Source organism: Notamacropus eugenii, chromosome 2 (genome assembly GCF_028372415.1).
Source record: "Notamacropus eugenii isolate mMacEug1 chromosome 2, mMacEug1.pri_v2, whole genome shotgun sequence".
NCBI lineage: Eukaryota > Metazoa > Chordata > Mammalia > Diprotodontia > Macropodidae > Notamacropus > Notamacropus eugenii.
This window is the reverse complement of record NC_092873.1, coordinates 36,516,407-36,538,155: the sequence shown is the minus strand read 5'-3', so window position 1 is coordinate 36,538,155 and position 21,749 is coordinate 36,516,407. Positions and strand designations below refer to the sequence as shown.

The window sequence follows — 21,749 nt, the reverse complement described above, 5'->3', positions numbered from 1 at the left end:
GCATTGACTTGAAACTTAGAATATTAGCACTGGGAGGGACCTTCCAACCTTTCTCATTTTATAGAGGAAAAAAAAGAGACTTAGAAAAGGGGATGTGACTTACTCAACTAGTTAAAGACAGGACTAGGACTAGACCGTGGCTGCTTGTATTCCCACTCAAGTGTTCTTTTCACTGTGCACCCCTGCCCACATGCCACCTCCTTCTCATTAGCTCATTTCCCACCTCCGGGCCTTTGCACAGCTGTATTCCATATCTGGAATGCTCTCCATCCTCATTCCTCACATGGATTCCCTGGCTTCCTTCAAAGATCACCTCAAATCTCACTTTCTGCAAGAGGCCTCTCCCCATGCCCCTCAGCTGCTAGCTTCTTTCCCTCTCTGTGTATACCTTGTACATATATGACTGCTTAATCTTGTGTGCCCCATTCGCCTGTAAGCCCCTTGAGGGCAGACACAGCTTTTGCCTTTCTTTGTAAGCCTGGTTGTAGCCTACTAACCAATTGACTGGCTGTGAGAAAAAACACTTTTGACAAGACTTCTGAGATTTGGAGGTGGCTTAGACGCAGGGGAATAGGTTGGAGGAAACTTTGGGGTTCCGTGTGGCTCTGTAATGACCCTCCAAGGTGGGCACCTCCCTCTGGCCTTCAGCCCACTTGCTCTGCCTTTATTCTTTGCCCTCTGCAGAGTCTGGCCAGCCGGCTGAAGGAAAACATGGAGAAACTGACAGAGGAGCGCGATCAACGCAGTGCAGCGGAGAACAGGGAGAAAGAGCAAAACAAGCGCCTCCAGCGCCAGCTTCGAGACACCAAGGAGGAGATGGGAGAGCTGGCCAAAAAGGAGGCTGAGGCCAGCCGCAAGAAGCATGAGCTGGTAACTGTTCAGCTGGCCCAAGGAGAACAGGGATAGCCAGGTTGTGGTGGGGGTGCCCTGGTGGCATCTTCCCTGTCACCATGGCTACACATAGGATCGGGGCAGGGGTCCTCTCTACGTCCAGTCCCACTGCACCTGATTGAGACTGACCCTACAAAACAGGGGGTTGGTATGGGGTGGGGAGGAGCCTGGTGAGGGGAGCCAGTTTTATTGGTTGAGGGAGAGAGGGTCTGGGTGGTCTGACTGGGACTGAGTCAGGTACAGGAGAGAGAGGAGTCAGCTATTGCCTACCTAGAGAGGAAGTGATCTAGCACCCAAGTGGGGTCTTTCAAAGGGTATTTCATCGAGGATGGAGGAAGGCATTCCATTGAATTGTCATTGGGCCAATGGTACTGCCCCCGTGATGGAAGTGGGCAAGTGGGGGTGTTAACTCAGGTGTTGGGATCCTCTCCCACACAATGGTTGGCTGCTGTTCTCTCCCCAGGAGATGGACCTGGAGAGTCTGGAAGCAGCCAATCAGAGCCTGCAGGCAGACCTGAAGCTGGCCTTCAAGCGCATAGGGGATCTGCAGGCCGCCATTGAGGATGAAATGGAAAGCGATGAGAATGAGGACCTCATTAACAGGTGTGTGGGAGGGGGCTGGGGGCTGGAGCCCTGACCCAGGGATGAGAGGCAGAGCCTTGGGCCACATGGGACCTCCTCTGGGGAAGCAGAGTTGTCCACTCCCCATCTCATCTTCCACTCTCGGTGCCAGGCCCCAGTTATGGACTGGGGAAGCCCATTGTCCTTGGACTGAACGTGGGATCATAGCCTAGAGTTCAAAGGGACCTCTGGGACCATCTAGTCCATTTCACAGAGAGAAATCAAGAGCCTAGCAAGGTTAAAGGGGGACTTTGGTCCCCCAGGAGTAGAACTGGTATTTTAACCCAGCTGAAAATGGGATTCCCAGTCCTTTCCTCTGTCCTCCATGGTCTCTCCAGGGGAGAAGCTGGCAGGGGGAGCATCCCTCGCAGCCCCTTCCCCCATCCTACACTGCTCCCGGCTCCCTCCCTGCCTCAGCCTGCTCAGGATGAGTTATTCCCCTGTTTAGCTGTGTTTCCGATGGAGCCTGTCCCAGTCCAGGGAGAGCAAAGATTTAAGGGCCCGACACCTCGTTACTGTGCCAGCGATTTCCTCTCATAAAACCCACCCAGGGAACGGTTTAGCCAAGACAGATTTGTGGGCTCAGGCTGAGGAATCTAGGAAGTAGAGGTTGGGACACTGGGGCGAGGGGCTGGCCACACTGTTCTCTTGGACTGGGCCTTTCTCCCTCAGAAATTCTTCTCCAATTCTCTCATCCCATCTAATCTCCCAATTCCATGGCCCAAAGAGGTTCTTCCCTCTTGCCCAGCTAGCCAGGGCCCAGCAGCAGCCTGCCAAGTCACCCTGCGTGGGCAAGAATGGAAGGATGTGACCATGGGCAGAAGGTGGCATCATGATAAAGATCACAGATGTAGAACTGGCAGGGACCCCACAGGCTAGACCCTTCAATTGACAGATCAGGAGACTGAGGTTTAGGAAGGTAAAGCAACTTCCCCAAGGTCACTAAGTATTTAGTGACAAAATCTGGTCTTGAACTCAGGTCCCCTAAGTGCCCTTGGTCCAGCCAACATCAAGTCTAGGGGGTGTGGCAGCTACAGGGCAGCCCTTCCCTCCCTCTCCCTGCCTCAAGCCCCCTCCTACCCAACCTCCATTTCCTCTCAACTCAGCTGTCGATTTGTCCCCGCCTCTTCCTCTGGCCCACCTCGTCTTTATTTTTTATTTTTTCCCATTTCCAGTTTGCAGGACATGGTGACAAAGTATCAGAAAAAAAAGAATAAGCCGTGAGGACCAAAGCATTTGCATCCTCTGTCTCTGTTGTGTGGTGTCTTCTAACCTTTGACTCCATGTCATCTCCCCCCACCCCCTGGGGTGGGGGCACTTCGCTGCATGTGGCATGTGGGCACACATCTCACCTTTCTTGTTTAACACCCCCTCATTACCTTTTTTAAATGAGTCTTGAGCAGGGAGGGCTGGGCCCCCAGAAGTTCCCTAGGGGCAGAGGATTCAGAAAATACCAGGTATTGATGGGGGGTGGGGGCAGGTATTTAGATGTTATCTCTGCCCTGGTAAGGAAGCTGGCCCTTGGAGTTGGCACCAGGGAGCAGAGACACTCCTCCCACCCCCCAAGCACAGGGTCAGGAGAGCTGACCCAGTGCCGCCGAGTCTGCTTCTGTGATTGGCTGGGTTCTGCCAAGCAGAACTCTCTACCACATGTCCACAGCCTTGCTTTCAGTGGGTTCCAGCTTCCCTGCCCCCTCCTCCCAGGGGGATTATCTCTTCTCCTGGTTACAGCCTCCAGCTCAGAGGGTCTTAGCATTTCTCATGTCAGGGGCCTCTCAGGCAGTCTGATCAATCCAGTGGACCCCTTTTCAGAATAGTGTTTTTAAATAATTGAGAAAAATGATAAATTTCAGTGAGAGGTGAGTGAAAATTAAGATGTATTTCTTCCCCCGCTCCCATCTGAGTTCATGGACTCTCTGAAGTATCTGTGGGTCCCTAAGGCGGACCATAGACCCTCCAGGTTGAGAGCCCCTGTTCTATCCTCTGTTCTCATAAGGTTGAGGTGGAAATGATCTCAGTCTTTATTCCTACTTGGGGCGTGAACCAGACTGGAGGAAGCAAGGGCATTGTTTTTTCGTCAGAGGTCTCATTACTTTGTTTTGGCAGCCGTCGAAGGGGACTCTAACGTTAGCTTTGTCAGGGAGAAGCATTCATGCAAATAAGCACCAGCCCACTCTCCCAGGACAGAGGCATGATAACAAATGCCAGATGGAGGGAACTTGATTGCCTGTGGTTATCCTGGGCATTGGGAAAAGGCTCTGTGTGTGTGCACGCATGTGTGCGTGAGTGTGCGTGCGTGTACATACGAGACCACATCTGTCAGGTTCTACCAGGGCCCCCAGCCCATCCCCATTTCTTATCTTCTTTCCTTTGTGCTGTGCCAAGCAGGAGAGAGATGGAGAGCCCAGGAGAGCTGCCGGCCATCCTCTGTCCCTCGGGTCTGTGTGGGATCCGAGCCTGGCTCTCCCCCCGTTCCTTCTGCCTGCCCCACGGGGCTCTTCCCAGGGCTAGGATGGGCTGGCAGGAGTGAAGAAATCCATAAGAGCTAATGATAAATGTAATAGTGTGTAACAGTGATGGAGGGCCGCTGGAGCCCGCTTGTCACACACAATTAATATACCCCGCCGTTCTGTCTCCGTTTGTTTGTTCCCCGGTGATGTGGCTCCCAGTTAACTAATAGCACGCAAGCCTGGACATAAATTGTGTTTGACTCCAGGTTTAATTCTGACCATTTAAAAACTCCAGTGCCCCCTGAGCCCGCCTGCCCTCGGAGTTTGTTTACCAGCCTTGATTGTTTTACGGGAAATGGCCCAAACATCATCCTCACTCCCGCCAGAGGAGGAGAGGAGAGTGGGCGCCTGGTGCCCCAGTTGGCCGCCTGGAATATAACGAGGAGGATTCTTATTCTGAGTCTACATTTGTTGATCTCTCTTGCCAGCCAGGCCCTGCCACAGCCGGGTGTCTCAGAGCAGCTTGGGGGCAGGCTGATAAAATGCACATTTAAGATGGTTCTCCTGAGCAGCCCCATGCCTTCGTGGTTCCAGCTGTGGCCTCCATGATGATGGGGAGCAGGAGCGGGCCCCAGTGAAGCCTGAGCCACTCTGGGCCCTGGTGCTGAGTTATCGAGCATGGAAAGGCGGGCCGGAAAATAATGCTTCGATTTACTTATAGATACAGTTGTTATTGCCATAACCTTAATGAAAGCAGTAAACAGCGCAGCATTAAGGGAGATTTATACAGAAATCCTTTTAACGTGTAGACATAGTTTCGGCCTGCATTCGGCACTGGTGATCAATATGGTTATGAACGGTGGTGATAAATTAGGGAGCTTTGAAGTAGGAGAAGGAGGGTTTTGGGGGGAGGTTGGGCGGGTTTTTTTTCACACAGATGCATAAATCAGGTGGCACTGGTGTTCCGTGGGGCCCATGCACCGTTGTAAATCTGCCAGGCGTGGATAGCACATGGCTTGCATTAGAGAGGTCTGGGCTGGCTGCCGTTAAACCCTGTTTACTCAGGGCATCAGCAGGCCCTGTCTTTGCTGTGCTTTTGCTTTTGACAGAGGCCCATAAAATCTACCTATTTATTCTTCCTCCCCAGGAGTTGGACTCTCGTGTGGGCCCAGGAGAGAGTGGGGTGGTTTCTCTTTGGTGTGCGTGTGCAGACGCACATGTACATGTGCGCCTGTGTGTGGCTATTTATTCAAGAACATAATTCAAGATCCAGGCCTCTCCCATTGACACAAATGAAAGGAAATTTATACCAAGGAGAAACCCTGGCATTTCTGTAGCAGAAAGATGTGGAGGAACTGGCCATTTTTTATTTTCCTGCTACATTTCTGAAGCTTAGGTTTTTTTTCCTCTGTCAATCAGTTCATGATTAAGCACCTACTATGTGCTAGGCGCAGGCAAACAGGCCAAAATGCAGGCCTTGCCCACAAGGAGCTAAAATACTGTCAGTGGAGGCAATTTAAGCATTATAATTATATACAGAATGTGTATGAACACATGCAGACTGATTTCAGGCAGGAAAGTGCCAGTATCTAATGGTGTGAGGGGGTCGTAGAGGGGCAGGGAAAGGGGGTTGGGAAGGCCTTTCTTAGTGAGCTTTGAAAGAAACGAGGCATTCTTAGAGGAGGAAGTGAGGAAGGTTGGCATCCCAGACATGGAGATGGAGAAAGTGCAAGTCCAAGAGCTCGATGTGAGGTGCAGTAAGCCGGCCGGTTTGGCTGGAAGCTAGATGGGGGACAGTGTATAATGAGCTCAGGAAGGTAAGTTGGGGCCGGGTTATGAAGGTTTTTAAATGTCAGACAGGGGAGGGGAGTGTTGTTTGATGGTAGAGTTACTGTTGGAGTTTATTGAGCAAGGGTGTGGTATGGCCAGGCCTATACTTTGGGAATTTTACATTAGCAGCCACGCAGCAGAGAATTTTTGCCAGCTTTGTTACTGCATCTGGTTGCTTTCATCTGTCAACACCAAGGTCAAAATTTGGAGACCCTGGGCTTCCATGGGGATGAGGTAGAGCTAAGAAATGCTCTGCCTAGAGGTGGGGAAGAAGCAGCCTGCCTACCTGAGGAGGGGGTGGCAGGCCCGGCAGAGGAAGGTGAAACACCCAGCCTGGGACTCTGTGGTCATAGTCATGTGTCCTTAGAAACCTAGAGTATGCCGAGGCCCTCAAGAAATAGTTACGGTCCTTTCTCCTGCTCCCAAACCTCTAGTACCTCATCAATCAATAACTGTTTATTTAGCTCCAGGCACTGGGGATACTGAGACAGCATGAAGCAATCCCTGCCCTCAAGGGCTTATGTTCTACTGCAGTGGGGGTGACCTTGCCTCTCTGTGCCAGGCACTGTACTAGGAACTAGGGTTATAGGGATCAAAGTGAGCCTATCCTTGCCCACAAGGGGCTCACCTTCTATCTGTACTTAAGGACAAGTTTGAGCCTGAGCTGCCCTATCTTTGTAGTCGGCCTCTGCCCAGGATGCCCCTCCCATCACCCAAGCAGGCCTCCAGGCTTCTCTAGACTTCCCACTATTTAAGGGCTTCAAGGAGATTCATCTCCTCTGGTCCCAGGATTGGCATCACAGTTGTGGCATTCAGGGTAGAACAGATGGGCCATCTCCTCTTGGAAAGGGACAGTCAAGAGCCAGCAGGGCAGGTCTCTGATGCCCTGATCCCAGGTCCCTATTTGAGCCCAGGATTGCCCTTTCACAGAAAAGGGACTATCCTAGCTACTTGCTGGGTTTCTCTTCTAATTGGTTGCATTAGTGGGTCCTGCCCAGTCTACTTTCTCCTGGTGCCCACGGTACCATCTATATCTTTCTGTGGTATGCTTTGGGGAGGTCATGCAGTTGTATAATGCAAAAGGAGGACAGTCAGTCAATCAATAAGAATTTTATTAAGCACCTACTAAATGTCAGGCACTGTGCCAAGTGCCCCCTGCCAATGTTGTGAGCAACTGCCTCTAATCTTCCTCCTTTTCCTACTTGTTTCCCTGCCTCCCACTAAGAAGCATGCCTCCAACCCCTGAACCCTCCAAGAGGGAAGTGCTTACCCCACCCCTCACCTGTCTTGTGAACCCTGTGTGATCTAACCTCCTCTCCTCCCTCCCTCCCTGGCCCTGTCTGTTTCTCCTTGTCTTGCCCAAGCAGTGAGGGTGACTCTGATGTGGACTCTGAACTGGAAGACCGGGTCGATGGTGTCAAGTCTTGGTTGTCCAAAAACAAGGGACCTTCTAAGGCTGCTTCAGATGATGGCAGCCTCAAGAGCTCCAGGTGAGTAAGGGGGGGACAGCTGGCCAAGGCGCTGTGTTAGTGGAGGTGGGCGTTGCTGAGGGCACGGGCACATGGGCAAAGCAAGGAGCATGCTCTCTCATCCTTACGAGGGAGATGCTTTGCCCGCCTCTAGTGAGTGTAGAGTTTGCCATGAGGTCCCAAGCAGAGTGACTCATTCTCATATAGGTGACTCAGTGGTGCTTGCTGTGTCAAGTAGGGATTCTAAGTGTGGGAATTTTCCAAGGATTTTCCTCGGTTACTGGGACTGGATGCACCGGGCTATTCAGGGTCTCCTCCCATTCTGGGTCTTCCTCTCCCCTGATATGGTTTTTTTTTAACCCTTTCCTATTTCAGTGGCAGGCCTGGGCTCTGAGATGGGGTTGGCTTCCTTAATCTTTGACCACCTGATGGGGCCAGGGCCAGGATGGGGAAGTTCACAGTCAAGACCCTTCTTTGTTGTTTGGAATTTCTGGGGCTTTAGTAGCAGTGAAACAAAAAGCCATCAATGTCAACAAGTCCCCCGATGTCCAGGGAGTCTACAGCCCCTCTCCTCTCCCTCACCTGTTCAGCCCCAATGCCCTGGTAATCTTGGGTACCAAAAAGCTCCTTCTGAATAAGTGACTAAAGCCAGTGGCCAGGGATTAGGAGACCCCTCCTTCCCCCTTTTTCCTGGGGTTCTAACTCATCTTTAGTCTCCATATCTTTTTCTGGAGCCCGGGTTCTCTTGCCAGCCCTCTCTCTCCTGAAGGTTCGGTGGCAGTCTCCTGCCTACCTACCTAACATGGCGGACAAGAAAAAGGGCAGCTATCTTTCCCACTTTTCGCTCTCCCGCATATACCTCTTTCCCTGCCAGCTCCCCCGCTTCTGCCGTAGCCCCATCTTTCCCCACCCCCCCATCCTGCCATGGGGCACAACATGGGCTGCTCTTGGGTCAGTGGGATGCCAAGTGGGTGCAGTAGCAGACGTGATTTCCCGCCTGGCTCCTCCACTCCCTTCAGAACCTGGCCCCCTCACCACCAGCGCCCAGTGGCCACCTCTAATTACTTTAATTTATTCAACCACGCAACATTTTGTTATTGCAGATAGTGCCTCTGTCCCCGCCCCGCTGCCATCCATCTCGGAGCTGTGTGAGGCTCCAGGTAGTTGACAATGAAATAAATTGAACTAAACGTTTTAGAGGGGGAAAAGTGATGGAATGGAACAATAGTCTAATTTACATGACATTCTCCGCGAAGCTATTTTCACTGACGCAAATTATTTTGCTTCATTTCCTGCGAAGCTCTCCCTCCGCCTTTGCCAGGGCTGCTGTTGCTGCTGCTTCTTTCTCCTCCTCTCCCTCCTCCTGGGTCTTTATTCTCGGGCTTAATGCTTGTTCTTTTGTGTCTCTCCCCCCTCCCACACCCCTCTTCCTCCTTCATCTGCCGATGGTGCTCCCTTCTCTGGGTCTTGGGTCTCTGTCTTAGACTGTCTCTCAACACGGTCACCAAGGAGGGCAAGGGGGTGGAGGAGAGGCCGGCCTCTGCCCTGAGCTCCCTGAGCTACCGAAAACGGCTCACCCTCAAGGACTCCATTGGGGGCACCGGCGACGAGGAGTCCCTCTTCACCACGCTGAGTGAGAGGGTGGCCTCCCCCGAGCGGCCCCCCCGGAAACCCCGCCGAGGCCCAGGTGGCGGGGAGGCCAGCCCTTGCAAGAAGGTTGAAGATGCAGATGATGGCAGTTCTATCCTCTCGGAGGTCAGGAGCCGGGTGAGCCGGGGGCTGGAGAAAAGGTGGGGGTCTGACTTTGATCGGGCCTCCACCGTCTCAGCCCCTGTCAGCCGAGCCTCCTCAGCCACACGGCGCGATGCCCGGGAGGAGGAGACCTGGTCGGCGTTCAGCTTCTCTCTCTCGGGGTCTCCCAGCTCCCGCCGAAGCACCTCTAGGCTGGAGGGCCTCCCCAAGACCCTCAGCCCTTGCTTGAGCAGGGCCTCGGCCTTAGGGCGAGAGAGCCCCAGTTCCCGCTTGTCCCTAGGCCGGAGCTGCTTGGATGATTGGGAGGATGATGGAACCAGCGTAGCTCTGAGCGATGTGCACTCCCAGTATAGTCACCCCTCACTGGCCCGCAGCCTCTCAGTACCGCCCCGGCCCCAGACTGCCACCTCCGACGAACCTGCCAGCTCTGGCATCCATCCGGTCAGGCACCGTTCCTACTTGGACCCCGACCTGGAGGCTGCCATCAATGAGGTCTTGAGCTACAAGCCCACTGAGTTCAAGCGGAGCAGCCTGCAGCCCGACTCAGAGGAGGACGACCGCAAGAGCGTCCGGAGTGCCCAGCTGGGCGCCTGTGGGGGAGAGCGGGCCGCCACCATCCGCCGCTCAGCCTCGGCTGCCGACGTGTCGAGGTCTCGGAGCAGACACAAGAGCCGGGGCAAGAAAAAAAGCACCAGCAGTAGCAGCAGCAGCAGCTGCAGCAGCTCCGAGTCCGAGCGCTCCTCCGAACGGAAACACCGGAGTAAGGCTCGTTCCCACAAGAGCAAGAGAAAATCCAAGAAGAGGAGGAAGAAGAAGGAGAGTGAGTCCTCCTCAGAGTCCTCCTCTTCCTCCAGCGGCTCCACCGTCTCATGCCGCAGCGGCTCCAGCGTCAAGAAGGGTCCGGAAGGGACAGGGCCAGCCTCAGAGGGGGAGGGCGGAGGGCGCACCAGCAGACTGTCCAAGGAAGAGAAGAAGCAGGAGAAGAAACGGAAGAAGGAGGTGGATAGCTTGATGATGCGCTACCTGTACCGGCCCGAGAGCGACTAACTCAGTAGGTGGCCCTCCCACACGGAGAGCGGCATGCGTGTGCTGTTGGAGTATGCGCCCCCTCCCCATGTACTAACAGTCACTCACGTCTTCCAAGGCCTGAAAGAATGCATCTGTCCATCTGTAGGCAGGAAGAACCTCTTGGTGCCTGTTTCCTTACCTGTAAAATGATGGCCGGGGGCACTCTAGATCTAGGCTCCTATGGCTCTCTCTTGGCCTCAGTTTCCTGCTTTGTAAAATAGGGGCATCGGACTCACTGTTCCCTGAGTTCCTCCCACTTCCATTGCAGGGGTCCTATGATTCTCGTCCTCTTGTGTCTCAGCCTTTCTTACTAACTAAGGTCCAGCTATTTTAAGAAATCATTCTCAGCCCTTGGCCCATTCAGTTGCAAATTCTGAGGCCAGGAAGAGAGATGGCATTATTACCTTGAGTGCCAGGCAGCTTTTTGGACTGATGAGAAAGGGGCTTTTCTGTGCCCCAGGGAAGGGAGTGCTTGGATGCCCAAGATGGGCATTGGCACATCAGTAGTAGTGAAATATCTTTTCATTTGCCCAGCTTATTGCTTACTCTATGCATCCACTTCTTGCCATGGGTACAGCTGGCAAGGGGGCACTGCACCACCTTCAGTGGGACCAAATAAACCAAACCAGGCTTAATCCTTCTCTGTAATGGGAACCCAGCACCCACACAACTGAACCCCATGGACCTTTGTATCTGACCCAAAAGTGGCCTTGGTTTCTTCCTTTTCCCTAGCTTCAAGCACTGGCTGTGGGCACAGAAGACAGTTTGAGTCTCCTCTTTAATGCTTTCTACACAAGTAACTTTGGGCAAGTCACCCTCCCTCCCTCGGTTTCCCCCTCTGTAAAATGAAGGGGCTGGATTTCATGACCTTTGAGGATCTGTGATTCTCTATAAAGTCTCCAAATTGCTTCCCAGCTTTAGCATTCACTGTTGAGTTTCAGAACAGGAAATTTAAATAATGGCCTTTTGCCTCCCACTGCTTGAATTTTTCTGGTTCCCTCTGGAGGTGGAAGGCCCCTGGACAGTCTTGCCCACACTGCTGAGGCTCCCTCCATATTCCTTTGCCCTAGAGAGCCACAGGCCTTTCTGGGCCACATCTTCCTGGCTTGTTTTCTTTCTTTCTGGCCCTGTTCCCTGGCAGGGGGTATCAGGGGAGGCAGCTTCTCTCACCACTGTCTTCGGAGGCAGGTCGTTTCACAGTGGGAAACAACCACTTCCAGGAGGGCCCATTGACCCCCCTACCTAGCCAACTGTGATCTAGAGGCCCAGACCTTCTTGATCCTCGGGGACCTCTCCTGAGCTCCATTTGTGTCTGGACTCATACACTAACAAGCACTTTCTGCATGCCATGTGCGTTTGTGGAAGAGCACCGTTTGATCAAAAGTAGGGCGGGGGCATGGTGCACATTCCCTGATTCTTGTTGGGTTGCATATAGTGGTGCCTTTGAGGATGATAACGAGAGGGAATGAGTTTACCTTGCAGCATATGGGTTCAAGATCTGTGTCAGTATGGGACAATGGAACAGGTAGGTCCCTTGATGCCTCCCCGTGGACACGTGGGGGACTCATTGAATCTCCAGAACAAAACCAAATACCTTAAACTAGTCCTGATTCCCCAGGGCTGCCCTGAAACCCGACAGAAGGGGTCCTTTGGCACAGCCTTCCTTCTGTCCCTGGATGCCCTGGGAAGTCTGATGAATTCTGTGGATCCCTCTCAGAAGAATTTTTAATGCATAAAATTAAAATACCTGTATTACAAGGGAAACCAATTCTGCTGAAAGAGTCATAAAGATATATTTAAAATACAAGTTCATGGACCCCAGGCGAAGAGCCCCTGCTCTAGACCATGCTCACAGGTCTTTGCTTCTAAGAGACAATTAGAAGCGGGGGTAGGGGGTGGCAGGGGGCTCAAGAGACCTCAGGAAGGTTCATACTGCTAGGGAGGGAGAGACTGTCAGCTCCACAGGGAGTAAAGCCGTGATGTCAGGAAAAAAGCAGGAGACAAAATGTCGGGCCTGCCTCCTCAGCAAAGTATCTTCCCCAGTGGGGCTGTTTATGGACCACTGATGAATGGGTCAGAAGCAGCTCAGGTAGAGCTCTATACATGCAGTCAGTAATACCTGAGTTCAAACCCCATTCCAGACTCAGTAAATGTGTGTGACCGTGGGCAATCCTTTAATCGTTCTGTGCCTCAGTTTCCTCATCTATCCAACGGGGCACATAATAGCATCCATATCACAGGGTTGTGATAATGCGTGGAAAAGGTCCTACAAACAAAGCGCTGTAAACATTTCAGCTGTCATGGTGATGGTGTCATCGTCATCTTTTTTTTTTTGAACTAGACTTGTGATTTCATCTACCAATACACCTTCCCTACAGATTAAAGCCTTAGGAGTTTCCTTGGCCAAATGATTTGTTCAGTAGGGGTCAGAGGTGGGATTTGCACCCAGAGCTTCCTGATTCCACGTGTTACATTATTACAAAGCCACCAAGATGAGAGAACCATGGGACCAGGCATTAAGAGCTGGCTTTGGAGCCAGGCAGACTTGAGTTCAAGTCCTACCAGGCCTGACCCATCCTGACTGTGTCACCCTGGGCAAGTCACATCACTTCTCAATGACCTAGGTGATAGCATGTCTTGGGAGAAGGAATTTCCTCATCTTGGAGTTCCCTGTACAAATGAAACCACAATTCCAGGTCCTGTCTCTCTCAAGATACGATCATATATTTAAAGCCTTACAGATTATATAGTCGAGTTCAAAGGGAGTGGCCAGTGAATGGAGCTTGTGACTTACCCAAGGCCACACAGGTGCTAAGTGGAGGAGACAGGTTCAAATCCAGGTCCTTTGATTCTAAAACTAGTGCTTCTTTCATCTGTGGAAGCTGAAAGGATGGAGTTGCAGGTGGGGAGTACTGTCAGGCCTGAGCATGGGCTTCATTAGCTCTGAGCCCCCTGTCTCCTTTGATGGCCTGGGCAGCCAGATCAGTAACCAAAATTCCATTCTTCTGCCAACTAAGGTACATTTCCCAAGGCTCTTCTCACCTGGGAAGCAGGAGCAGAGCTGGAATTCTTATACATTGTCACCTTGGGGAATTGGAGTCACCAATCGGCACAGATGGCATTAGGCCAGAACCAAACCACTTAGCTGAGAAGCCAGGAAGAAAAGAGGCCAAGAAAGAAACTCATCAGAGCCTAGTTGGCACAAGGCCCTCACTGGCATGGGGGTGGATATACTGGTGGAGGGAGTGGTAGAGAGGGAGGCCTAATTTCCCATCTGGTGACAGGAACCAGAGAGAATTCAGGGCACGGAGGCTTCAATGAAGAGGAGCCGGGAGTAGGACTTGCCACTACAGGCTCTTCGAACGGGAATTAGTGCGTGTGCCAAATTGTTTTCGACAGCCCTGAACGAGAGATGCCGGCTCAGCTCTCTGGGAAGAAGGCTTTTTAAACAATTTGGTTAAAATGTTCAAAATGGAAAGAGTGCAGCAGCTGGATGCCAAAGGGCTTTTTCCACTATGATACTGGGAAAGCTGGATTGAGAATCCCTTAGGTATTGGGGTGGGGGGTGAGCTCATGCTTATATAGGGCCTACTATGTGCCAGGCATTGTGCTAAGTACTTTACAATTATCTCATTTAGTCCTTAAAACAGTGCTTTTATTTTCCCCCATTTTACAGATGAAGAAACTGAGGCAGACAGTACCTAAGTTGAATTGCCCAGGGTCACATCACTAGTAAATGTACTATCTAGTGACTGTTCACCCTACTCCCCAGCTTCTGGTTCCTGGTGCTTTCACAGCACAGAATGACAGCTTAACTGACCCAGGACCAGGCATCCACCTGATAACCCTAGGGATACAGGGGTAGGAGCTATAACCTCCAGACCAGAAGTCCACAAACGGGTGGAAACCTGGGGCCTGAATTTGTCAGTTCAGTTTAACACAGGCTAGGCTCCGCTAAATCCCACCCCATTCACACTTGGATCTTGTTCCCAGCCTCCCATTCTTAGGACACAAACCAGACCATCTCCCGTCCTTCACCTCTTCTCAGTAGAAGCCCCTGCTTCCCTTATCTCACATCAGCGGTAGGGATGGGGAACCTGTGGCCTTGAGGCCACATGTGATCTTCTAGGTCCTCAAGTGCTGGGCAGCACTTAATGCTGCTTCAGTTTCGTCATCTGTAAAATAAGCTGGAGCAGGAAATGGCAAACCTCTCTAGTACCTGTGCCAAGAAAACCCCCAATAGGGTCACACAGAGGAGGACATGACTGAAAACCACTGAACAGTAAGAAAAGCAGGAAGTTTCTTCTTTTCTGGGCTCACCTATGTGCCTGGCACTGTGCTAAGTGGGAGAAATAGGAACAAAGGTCCCTGCGCTCAAAGAGCTGCCATTCTTTCTTTTTTGGGGGGAGGGGGGTGGCAATGACTTGCCCACGGTCACACAGCTTGTAAGTGTCTGAGGTCACATTTGAACTCGGGTCCTTGACTCTGTGTACTATGGCGCCATCTAGCTGTCCCAAGGACTCCCATTCTAATGTGGGAGACAATCTGTAACTAACTAGATACCTTCAAGTCCAGAGTAAAAGAAAGGTGATCTGAGAGGGAAGGTACCAGCAGCTAAGGGAGGACTAGGAAAGGCTTTCTGCAGAAGGTGGAATTTGAGCTGAGTCCTGAAGGAGACCAAGGATTCTAAGAAGGGGAGGTGAGCAGGAAGAGCATGGTAGACGTGGGGGACAGCAAGTATAGAAATCCGGAGTCTGGAGATGGGGTATCGTGTGAGGATCATGGGCCAGTGAAGCTGGATCATGGAATATGCAGGTGGGAATAAAATGTAAGAAGAGAGGAAGGGGCCAGGTTTTTGACAAGTCCTAAGTGCCAAACAAAAGTGTTTATCTCCTTTGTTTCACCATCTGGTTTATCTTCTGAGTGAGGGGTTCCCCTGGCTCTCATGCCGGGGGTGGGCTAGGGTCACCCTCCAGTCAGGGTGGGTAGAAGCTGATACTGTTGGAAGCTGGCTTTGGGGGCTTCCCCAGGGGTGCCAGGAGACCATCCCCGCTGAACATGTGTTCTCTCCTGCAGCCCTTCCAGCTACCAGAAGTCCCTTGCCCTTGACCGATCAGATGACGAGCATGACCCCCTGGACCACATCACCCGATCCCGATACTCTCACAGCCACCTGAGCGACAGCGACACAGAGGCCAAGCTGGGGGACTCCAGTGCGTAGCCCATGGCTTTTGGTCCATCGCCCTTCCAGCCTGGCTTGCTACAGTCAGATGCCTTTCCCAAAGAACAATGGGGCACACGCCTCCCTGCCCCTCATACCCGCACCATCAGTTTGCATGGGAAAGACCCTGTTCCAGTCCTTTCCAGGGGGGGGACCTCCGGGATGTGAGTGGCTCCATACCCCTGCCATGGCGAGAGGACAAGAGAAGAAGAATGTCCAGAGAGAAAACTTAGAATCCTTGCCTGCCTCCTTCGGAGTGAAACCAACAATGTGGCTCAGACATTCCCCCTGGGCCAAGTGAATGGGAAGTGCCCTGTCAGCCCTTGTGTGGGGAGCTATATTGGGACGGACTTCTCCACTGGGACGTTCTTCAGTTGCTTTGTCCCCTGGAGGGAGCAGCCCTAGATCCCTCCCTCTGGGTGGGGAGGGCTTTCTCTTCTCAGTGCCTGCTGTCCTTTTGATTTTATAATTTAAGTACCAGACCTGTCCCCTATCAAGGCTGAGTCCCCAGGAAGGGGGAAGGAAGAGTGAGGGATTAAATAGGTGGGTGGGGAATCAGACCTCCATCTTTGCTCTTCAGTTGAACTAGAGGCAAAAGCCCTTGTTTGTCCAACTGAAGAGGAGGAAGCCATGTCTGGCTTTGGGAGCCAGGTTCTGAGAGTGTATAGGGTGAGGCTCAGAGGGTTCCATGGGCACATGAAACATGCTTGGACATGGATACACACAGAAAAATACTATACGCTTCAATACACTGTATGGTAAGTTCAGTGACCTCATCACAGGTTGGAAATCCATTCCATGGATGCAGGCTTGGGGCTTAGTCAAGCCACTGCCTCCTCATTTGTTCCTCTGTCCCAGTAGACTGTCATGAGAATACAACTTCTGGAAAGGGAAGGCCTTACCTTGGGTGCTTGGGATCAGAAACACTGAAGACTCAGTTTATCTTAGGTGCTGTGGGATAGGTGAGCACTTTGACCCAGTCTCCTGCATTCCCACATCAAGCCCTAATCCTCCACTCTGAGCCTTTGTGTGTGTTGTCCCCCTCCCCTCTCTCTCCCTCTCTCTCTCCATCTCTCTCCCTCCCTCCCCCCCCTCCTCCTCTCTCTTTCTCTTTCTCTCCCATGCCTAAAAGTACATCCCCTCTTCCTTCACTATGCTGACCACATACCTTGTGCAGGGCTGAGCCCCCATCAGTTAGCCTTTCAATGAAAAATCAGCCACAAGGGCCAAACAGCAATGCCTGGTGGTACAACCTGGCCCACTTCTGTTGGTCCCTTTCTCTTCTCTCGGGTCGCACTTGAACTGTGCATCTCTTTCCCATGGTTACTTTCAGTATGGAAATAAATCTTTTCCTCCTGACCCTGTCAAATTTCCTGCAGTTTCTTTGAGTTAGGATACAAGCTTTCAGGGAGATGGATTCTAAGTTAGACCTATGATTTAGGTTAATTGCTGAGGGCCTTATAAATGATACAAGGAAACGATGGGGTTGGGATGGGAGGGAATAGGAGCTTTTTCACCCTACAGACAGGTAGTCTGGTCCTGTGGAAGGTCATCAGATTGTTCAAGCTGACAGGATGGGTCATCTGGAAGTCATCTCATCCATCTGCTACCTTCATGCTTTAACCTATCTCAAACTAACTCAGACTGGGGAGGTCTGTCAGTCTTAAAAATCCCCAGGAATAACCATATTTTCTCTGGGATTACCAAACTCTTCCCCAACAGAAAATACTTTTTTTTTTAGTTGAACCTCAGTCCTCACTGTAATTTCTTGACTTTGCAGAAACAGAAAGAGGACTCGGTCTCCCCCCTCTCTCAACCATTTGGACAGTTAAGGAAACTGAGATGGGTTGGATATTGTCAGCTGTCATCTTTGTACAGTATAAGGAGCATTTGCTAGAGTTGGAGAACTAGGCTTAAATCTTGACTTTGACCCTCTTGTTCTCTGTATGACCTTGAGAAAGTTATCTCCCTGTTTCCTTCACCTGTTTTCTCCTCTGTAAAATGAGGTAATTGGACCAGATGGCCTGTGAGATCTATCTCTTCCAATTCTAAAGTGATCTTAGGGTCTTTTGATAATACTCATTCAATGTTCTCCCATTTACCAACACCAAATCCCCCTTCTCCCCCTAAAAAATTATTACTATATCCCTGGTTATTTACCATGAATTTTTATCTCAACATTTGAGCACAGATCTATGTTTTCACCTGGTAGCTGCTATTAGGATAGGGGTCTCAGGAACATGAATGGAGAAAGGGGTTAGAAGTTCTACGCACCAGGGATCTGGGAAGGGTACTTTTGGTAAGAAGTTTAACTTTTCTCCATCTTAGACAAAGGTGTTCATCCAGTTCCAGTGCTAGACACTAATATTAGGTTTGAGGAACCCCATCTTTTGTTCCCATTTTCAAGTAGTTTGGGCCATTTTCTGGCCATATTCAATCCCAGACTGCCAGGTGTCTCCCAGGTTAACTAGTAATGGTGAAACTGATATCCTTTTCCCACTGGCACCAACCATTGCTTCCCAGGACTGAGACAACAGACTCACCTGGGTGCCATCCAATGGTTGGAGGAGCTTTCTTGATGGCCCTTCATATATTGTCCTTGCTCCTGGGCCTGCATGACTAGGGAGTACATAACCCAGGGGTGATTTTACCAGCTGAAGAGTCCAGGTGCCCGGGTATGTGCATGGTCAACAAAGGACCATCTTTATGTGTTATATCTTTAGGATCTCAGGCAAAGTTGTAGTCTTTGTTTTGCTATTAATTTGTGTGGCCTTGGTCAAGTCATCACTGCACCTCTCTAGTACCCAGTCACTTCATTATAGGAGATTATTCAGACCAGATGATCCCTGAAGTCCCTTCTGGCTTTAACATTCTATTTTTTTTCTTGCCGTTGTCTTGGTAGCATTGGTCCCCAGGATTACATGATAACCATATGGTAATAGCAAAATGGCAATTGGTTGATTCCCTTTGTACAAAGGCCAAAGCTATCCTGAGGTTAGTTGTACCCAGTAGGGTACAATATGTCTCTTTCCAGTGCCCTTTCCCTAACATAAGATGATGTGGTTAGTCAAACCATTTAGGCATAAGCAGTGACTTTGGGAGTAACAAAATGACTATGATTCAATGAGCATAGATTCCTCATTCTTTAAAGTAGGGACTGTTGGACTCTGAGTTCTCTTCCAAGTCTAAATGTATGGTCCTACTGTGTGCTAAGTAAAGGCAGTATGACTAGAGAGCTGACTTCCAAGTTAGGAAGACCTGGGTTTAAGTCCACAGCCTAGCACATTAGCTGTGACTCTGGGCAAGTTTTCTAGGCAACATAAAGTTTTAGAGGAAGGGCAGAGCTGCACTGGTAGAGGGACTTTCCTCACTGGGAGCTTCCAGTACTGATCAAATCATGGGATTGATTAAAAAAAAAAATCATACCAAGCACTGTGCTAGTCAGTGGGAACAGCGTCTGCCCTCAAGATCTTACATGCTGCCCAAAAGGAAACCTACAGTGCGAAATCACCAAATTTATATAAAGTAATTTGGGGAAACAGAGAATACTAACCAACAGAAAAAGAAGGGCATTGTGCAAAAGACGGTCCTTGAGTGGATCCTTGAAGGGAGTTAGGTTTTCCTAGGTGGGAGAACCTGTGCAGATACCCAGAGATGAGAGATGGGACGTCATGTCCTGGGAGGGCCAGTGACCTGGTGTGTGCTCATCTAATTCCTATCCATGGTGGTCCTTTCCAAAGGCCAAGGCGCTGCTGAACCCCAGATTCTCTCCTCTCTCCAGGTTCACGTGGGCAGGTTCTTCATTTGTCCTTTCTTGCTTCCCCCATCCCCCGCTGCCTGGTGGCGTAGACACTTAGCGATTTGCTTCTTAATTGTCCCCCAGCTAGGCTGCGCAGATGCCGCTCTTTAATCTCTCCTGATAAATGAATTGCGCCATTCCTTTAATCATATGTTCATATCCAAGCCAATTTGAATCAATTTGGCAGGGAACACGTTGTAAGAGATGCCGTGAGGACTGCATCTCCCCATTGGTCCCTGGAGCTGGAGCTGTTGTCTCCCTGACTTCATGGGCAAGCAGCCCAAAAGAGCCTTCTCTGTCCTGATTTGAAATACCTGAAGTGGGATGGCACCTTCAAAACTCATTTTACCTATTCTCCTTCCTCTTTTTGGGCCTCTTTCTAATAATTCTTAAAGACCTCCAAGGATTTCTCCGACTTCCCTGGTCACTTCCTAGAGAGCTCCATAGCCTTCCCAAGGTGGAAAGTTCCCATTATCTACCCTTGATCCCATGAACCCATTCCTCCCAATGGTTTGCCAGGAAAGATGGAGAACATGTATCACTGTCTTTCATATCCCTGGAGAGATGGGTTATTTGCCTCCTACTCCACTCTGCTCCAGGCCAAGTCACCCTGATTCAGAATCACAAAATGCTAGAACTATATGTGAGCTTAGAGATCCTCTTATTTTACAAGTGGATTCGAAACACAATGTTCCCTAAGTTCAGAGAGTGTGACTCCAAAAAGCCAGCGGAAAAAGAAGACCTGGGGAAGGAATAGTTAGATGCAAACTCATTCATTGTTGGATGGAATTGCAAACTTGGAGTCTGGAAATCAAAATTCGAGAAATGAAAGGGGTCCTAGTGACCATCTAGTCCACCCACACAGAGGTGAAAAGAACCTCAGGGTTCAACCACCTTATTCTTACAGATGAGGAAACTGAGGTTTGAGGTTTGGTGTTTTTTTTGTTTTTAATGACTAGCCCAAGGCTACACAGAGATCAAATTTGAACTCAGGGCTTCCAACTCCAAATCCAACACTCCTTACAGTCTACCACACTGCCAACCACTTACTTTTACAGAGAAGGTGAAGAGATTTCCCCAAGGTCACACAGCTAGCAAGTGTCAGATCTAGAATTTCTGGTCAAGTCCAAAACTTTTTCTATCACACTTCTTCTAACCCTGAGGTTAAATGTGAACTCTTTCCCCCTCCCCCACTAAATTCCTGTTTCCCAAATAAGCTGCCTGGTGGGCCATTCCAAGGTTGGCTTGATTACAAACTGACGTAGCCTGTGCCAGCATTTGGTCCACAATGCTTCTCCCTTCAACCTGATTTGGGAGAACTTCGGCCTAGAGACAGCATGACCCAGTGAAAAAAGAAAACAAAAAACAACCAAAGGCACAAGATCGAGAGTCTGAGAGCATATTCATTCTTCACCTGCCGCCTGAGCATCATAAGCAAATTCCTGTCCCTCTCTGAACGTCAGACTCTTCTTCTGTAAAACAAAAGGGTTGGATTCCATGATCTCTGAGGCCCCTTCCTTGCCTTACATTCTAAATTCTGACTTCACGTACCTGAAAACCCTTTGCCCATTTATTCTCTCCTCCTGGCTTTTCAGGTAGAAGTCACCTTCTTTTGACAGGTATGGTTCTTGTCATCTGTTTTCCAAGAGGACCAAATGACATCACTATGTTGGGGTCAAGATACAGTGTGTCCAACTGTAGCTGGTCAGACCAACACAAGCTCAGAAGGCTCTATCACAGGCTGGGCACAGACAGTCCACCAGAACATTTAGAGTGGAGATATCTCTTTGACAGATAAAGGGAATCATCGGATGTCAGAACAGGAAGGGACCTTCAAAAGTATCCAGCCCACCCCCCCTTGACTTCCAGAGAAGGAAACAGCTCCAGGAGGTGGCCCTTGGGAGAATGGGTAGCATCTGGGTTAATGGTTGGTACAGAGGAAGAAGTGCAGAAAAGGGTGGGAGGTGAAGGGATACTGGGTGGATGGGCTCTGGGGAAGGAGGCAAAAGCTCAGGGAAGGCAAGCTGGACACATCTTGTCTTCCTCTCCTTGGGCTGGCCACCTTTCTGGGAAAGTTCATTTCTTGCCTCCCAGCAATGCCCGGCCTTGGCTTCCCTCCAAGTCCCCCTGGGTGGGTCTGTAAACCTCCTTTCATTTTCTTTAATCATTTTTTCTCACAGTACTCTGCCTGGTCCTGCCCACATTCCTTCCCTGGGCTCCCTACAGACTCCTTATTAAAAGGGCCTGAATGGTGACCCAGAAAACAAGGGGGGAAAGGGAAGGAAAGGGGTAGGGGAGGGGAATGACTGACCATGTTGGCTCATCTACATGTCAGTATGACCTTTGAAGGCTTAGGAAACCCTCAGTCCTCACCTCTCTCTCCCAAAGACTTCCCTTCTCCCCAACCCAATCTCTCCCCTACGAACTCTATGTGGACAGCTCCCACCAACAGCCCTGTCTTCTAAGACAGAGGCTGCTCCCAGCCTCTGTCTCTGTCCCCAGCCCAGACAACTGTTCCTGTCCCTTAAAAGGGCAATGGTATCTTTGGGGGGAGGGGGTTGTTTTGTTCATATGGGCAATAGTATTTGGCATTTCTCCATTGCTGGGCATGGCAGGGACTCTCTTAGGGCAGCAGAGTAGAAGCCCAG

At 50.6% G+C, this 21,749-nt stretch overlaps 1 protein-coding gene across 9 annotated transcripts in view; it reads left to right on the top strand.

Annotated features, from left to right (window-relative positions):
• Positions 1-16,661, top strand: part of MYO18A (myosin XVIIIA) — a 148,506-nt gene extending 131,845 nt beyond the window's left edge. For 6 of the 9 annotated variants that reach the window (XM_072639824.1, XM_072639823.1, XM_072639822.1 and 3 more), the window contains 6 exons: positions 685-870; positions 1,355-1,494; positions 2,688-2,732; positions 7,160-7,282; positions 8,746-10,064; positions 15,158-16,661. In XM_072639824.1, coding sequence (XP_072495925.1) covers positions 685-870; positions 1,355-1,494; positions 2,688-2,732; positions 7,160-7,282; positions 8,746-10,060 — 1,809 coding nt within the window. In that variant the 3' untranslated portion in view covers positions 10,061-10,064; positions 15,158-16,661. The remainder of the gene's footprint in view (positions 1-684; positions 871-1,354; positions 1,495-2,687; positions 2,733-7,159; positions 7,283-8,745; positions 10,065-15,157) is intronic. The other 3 variants (XM_072639828.1, XM_072639826.1, XM_072639825.1) reach the window with 2 other exon arrangements.
• Positions 16,662-21,749: the final 5,088 nt, after the last annotated feature.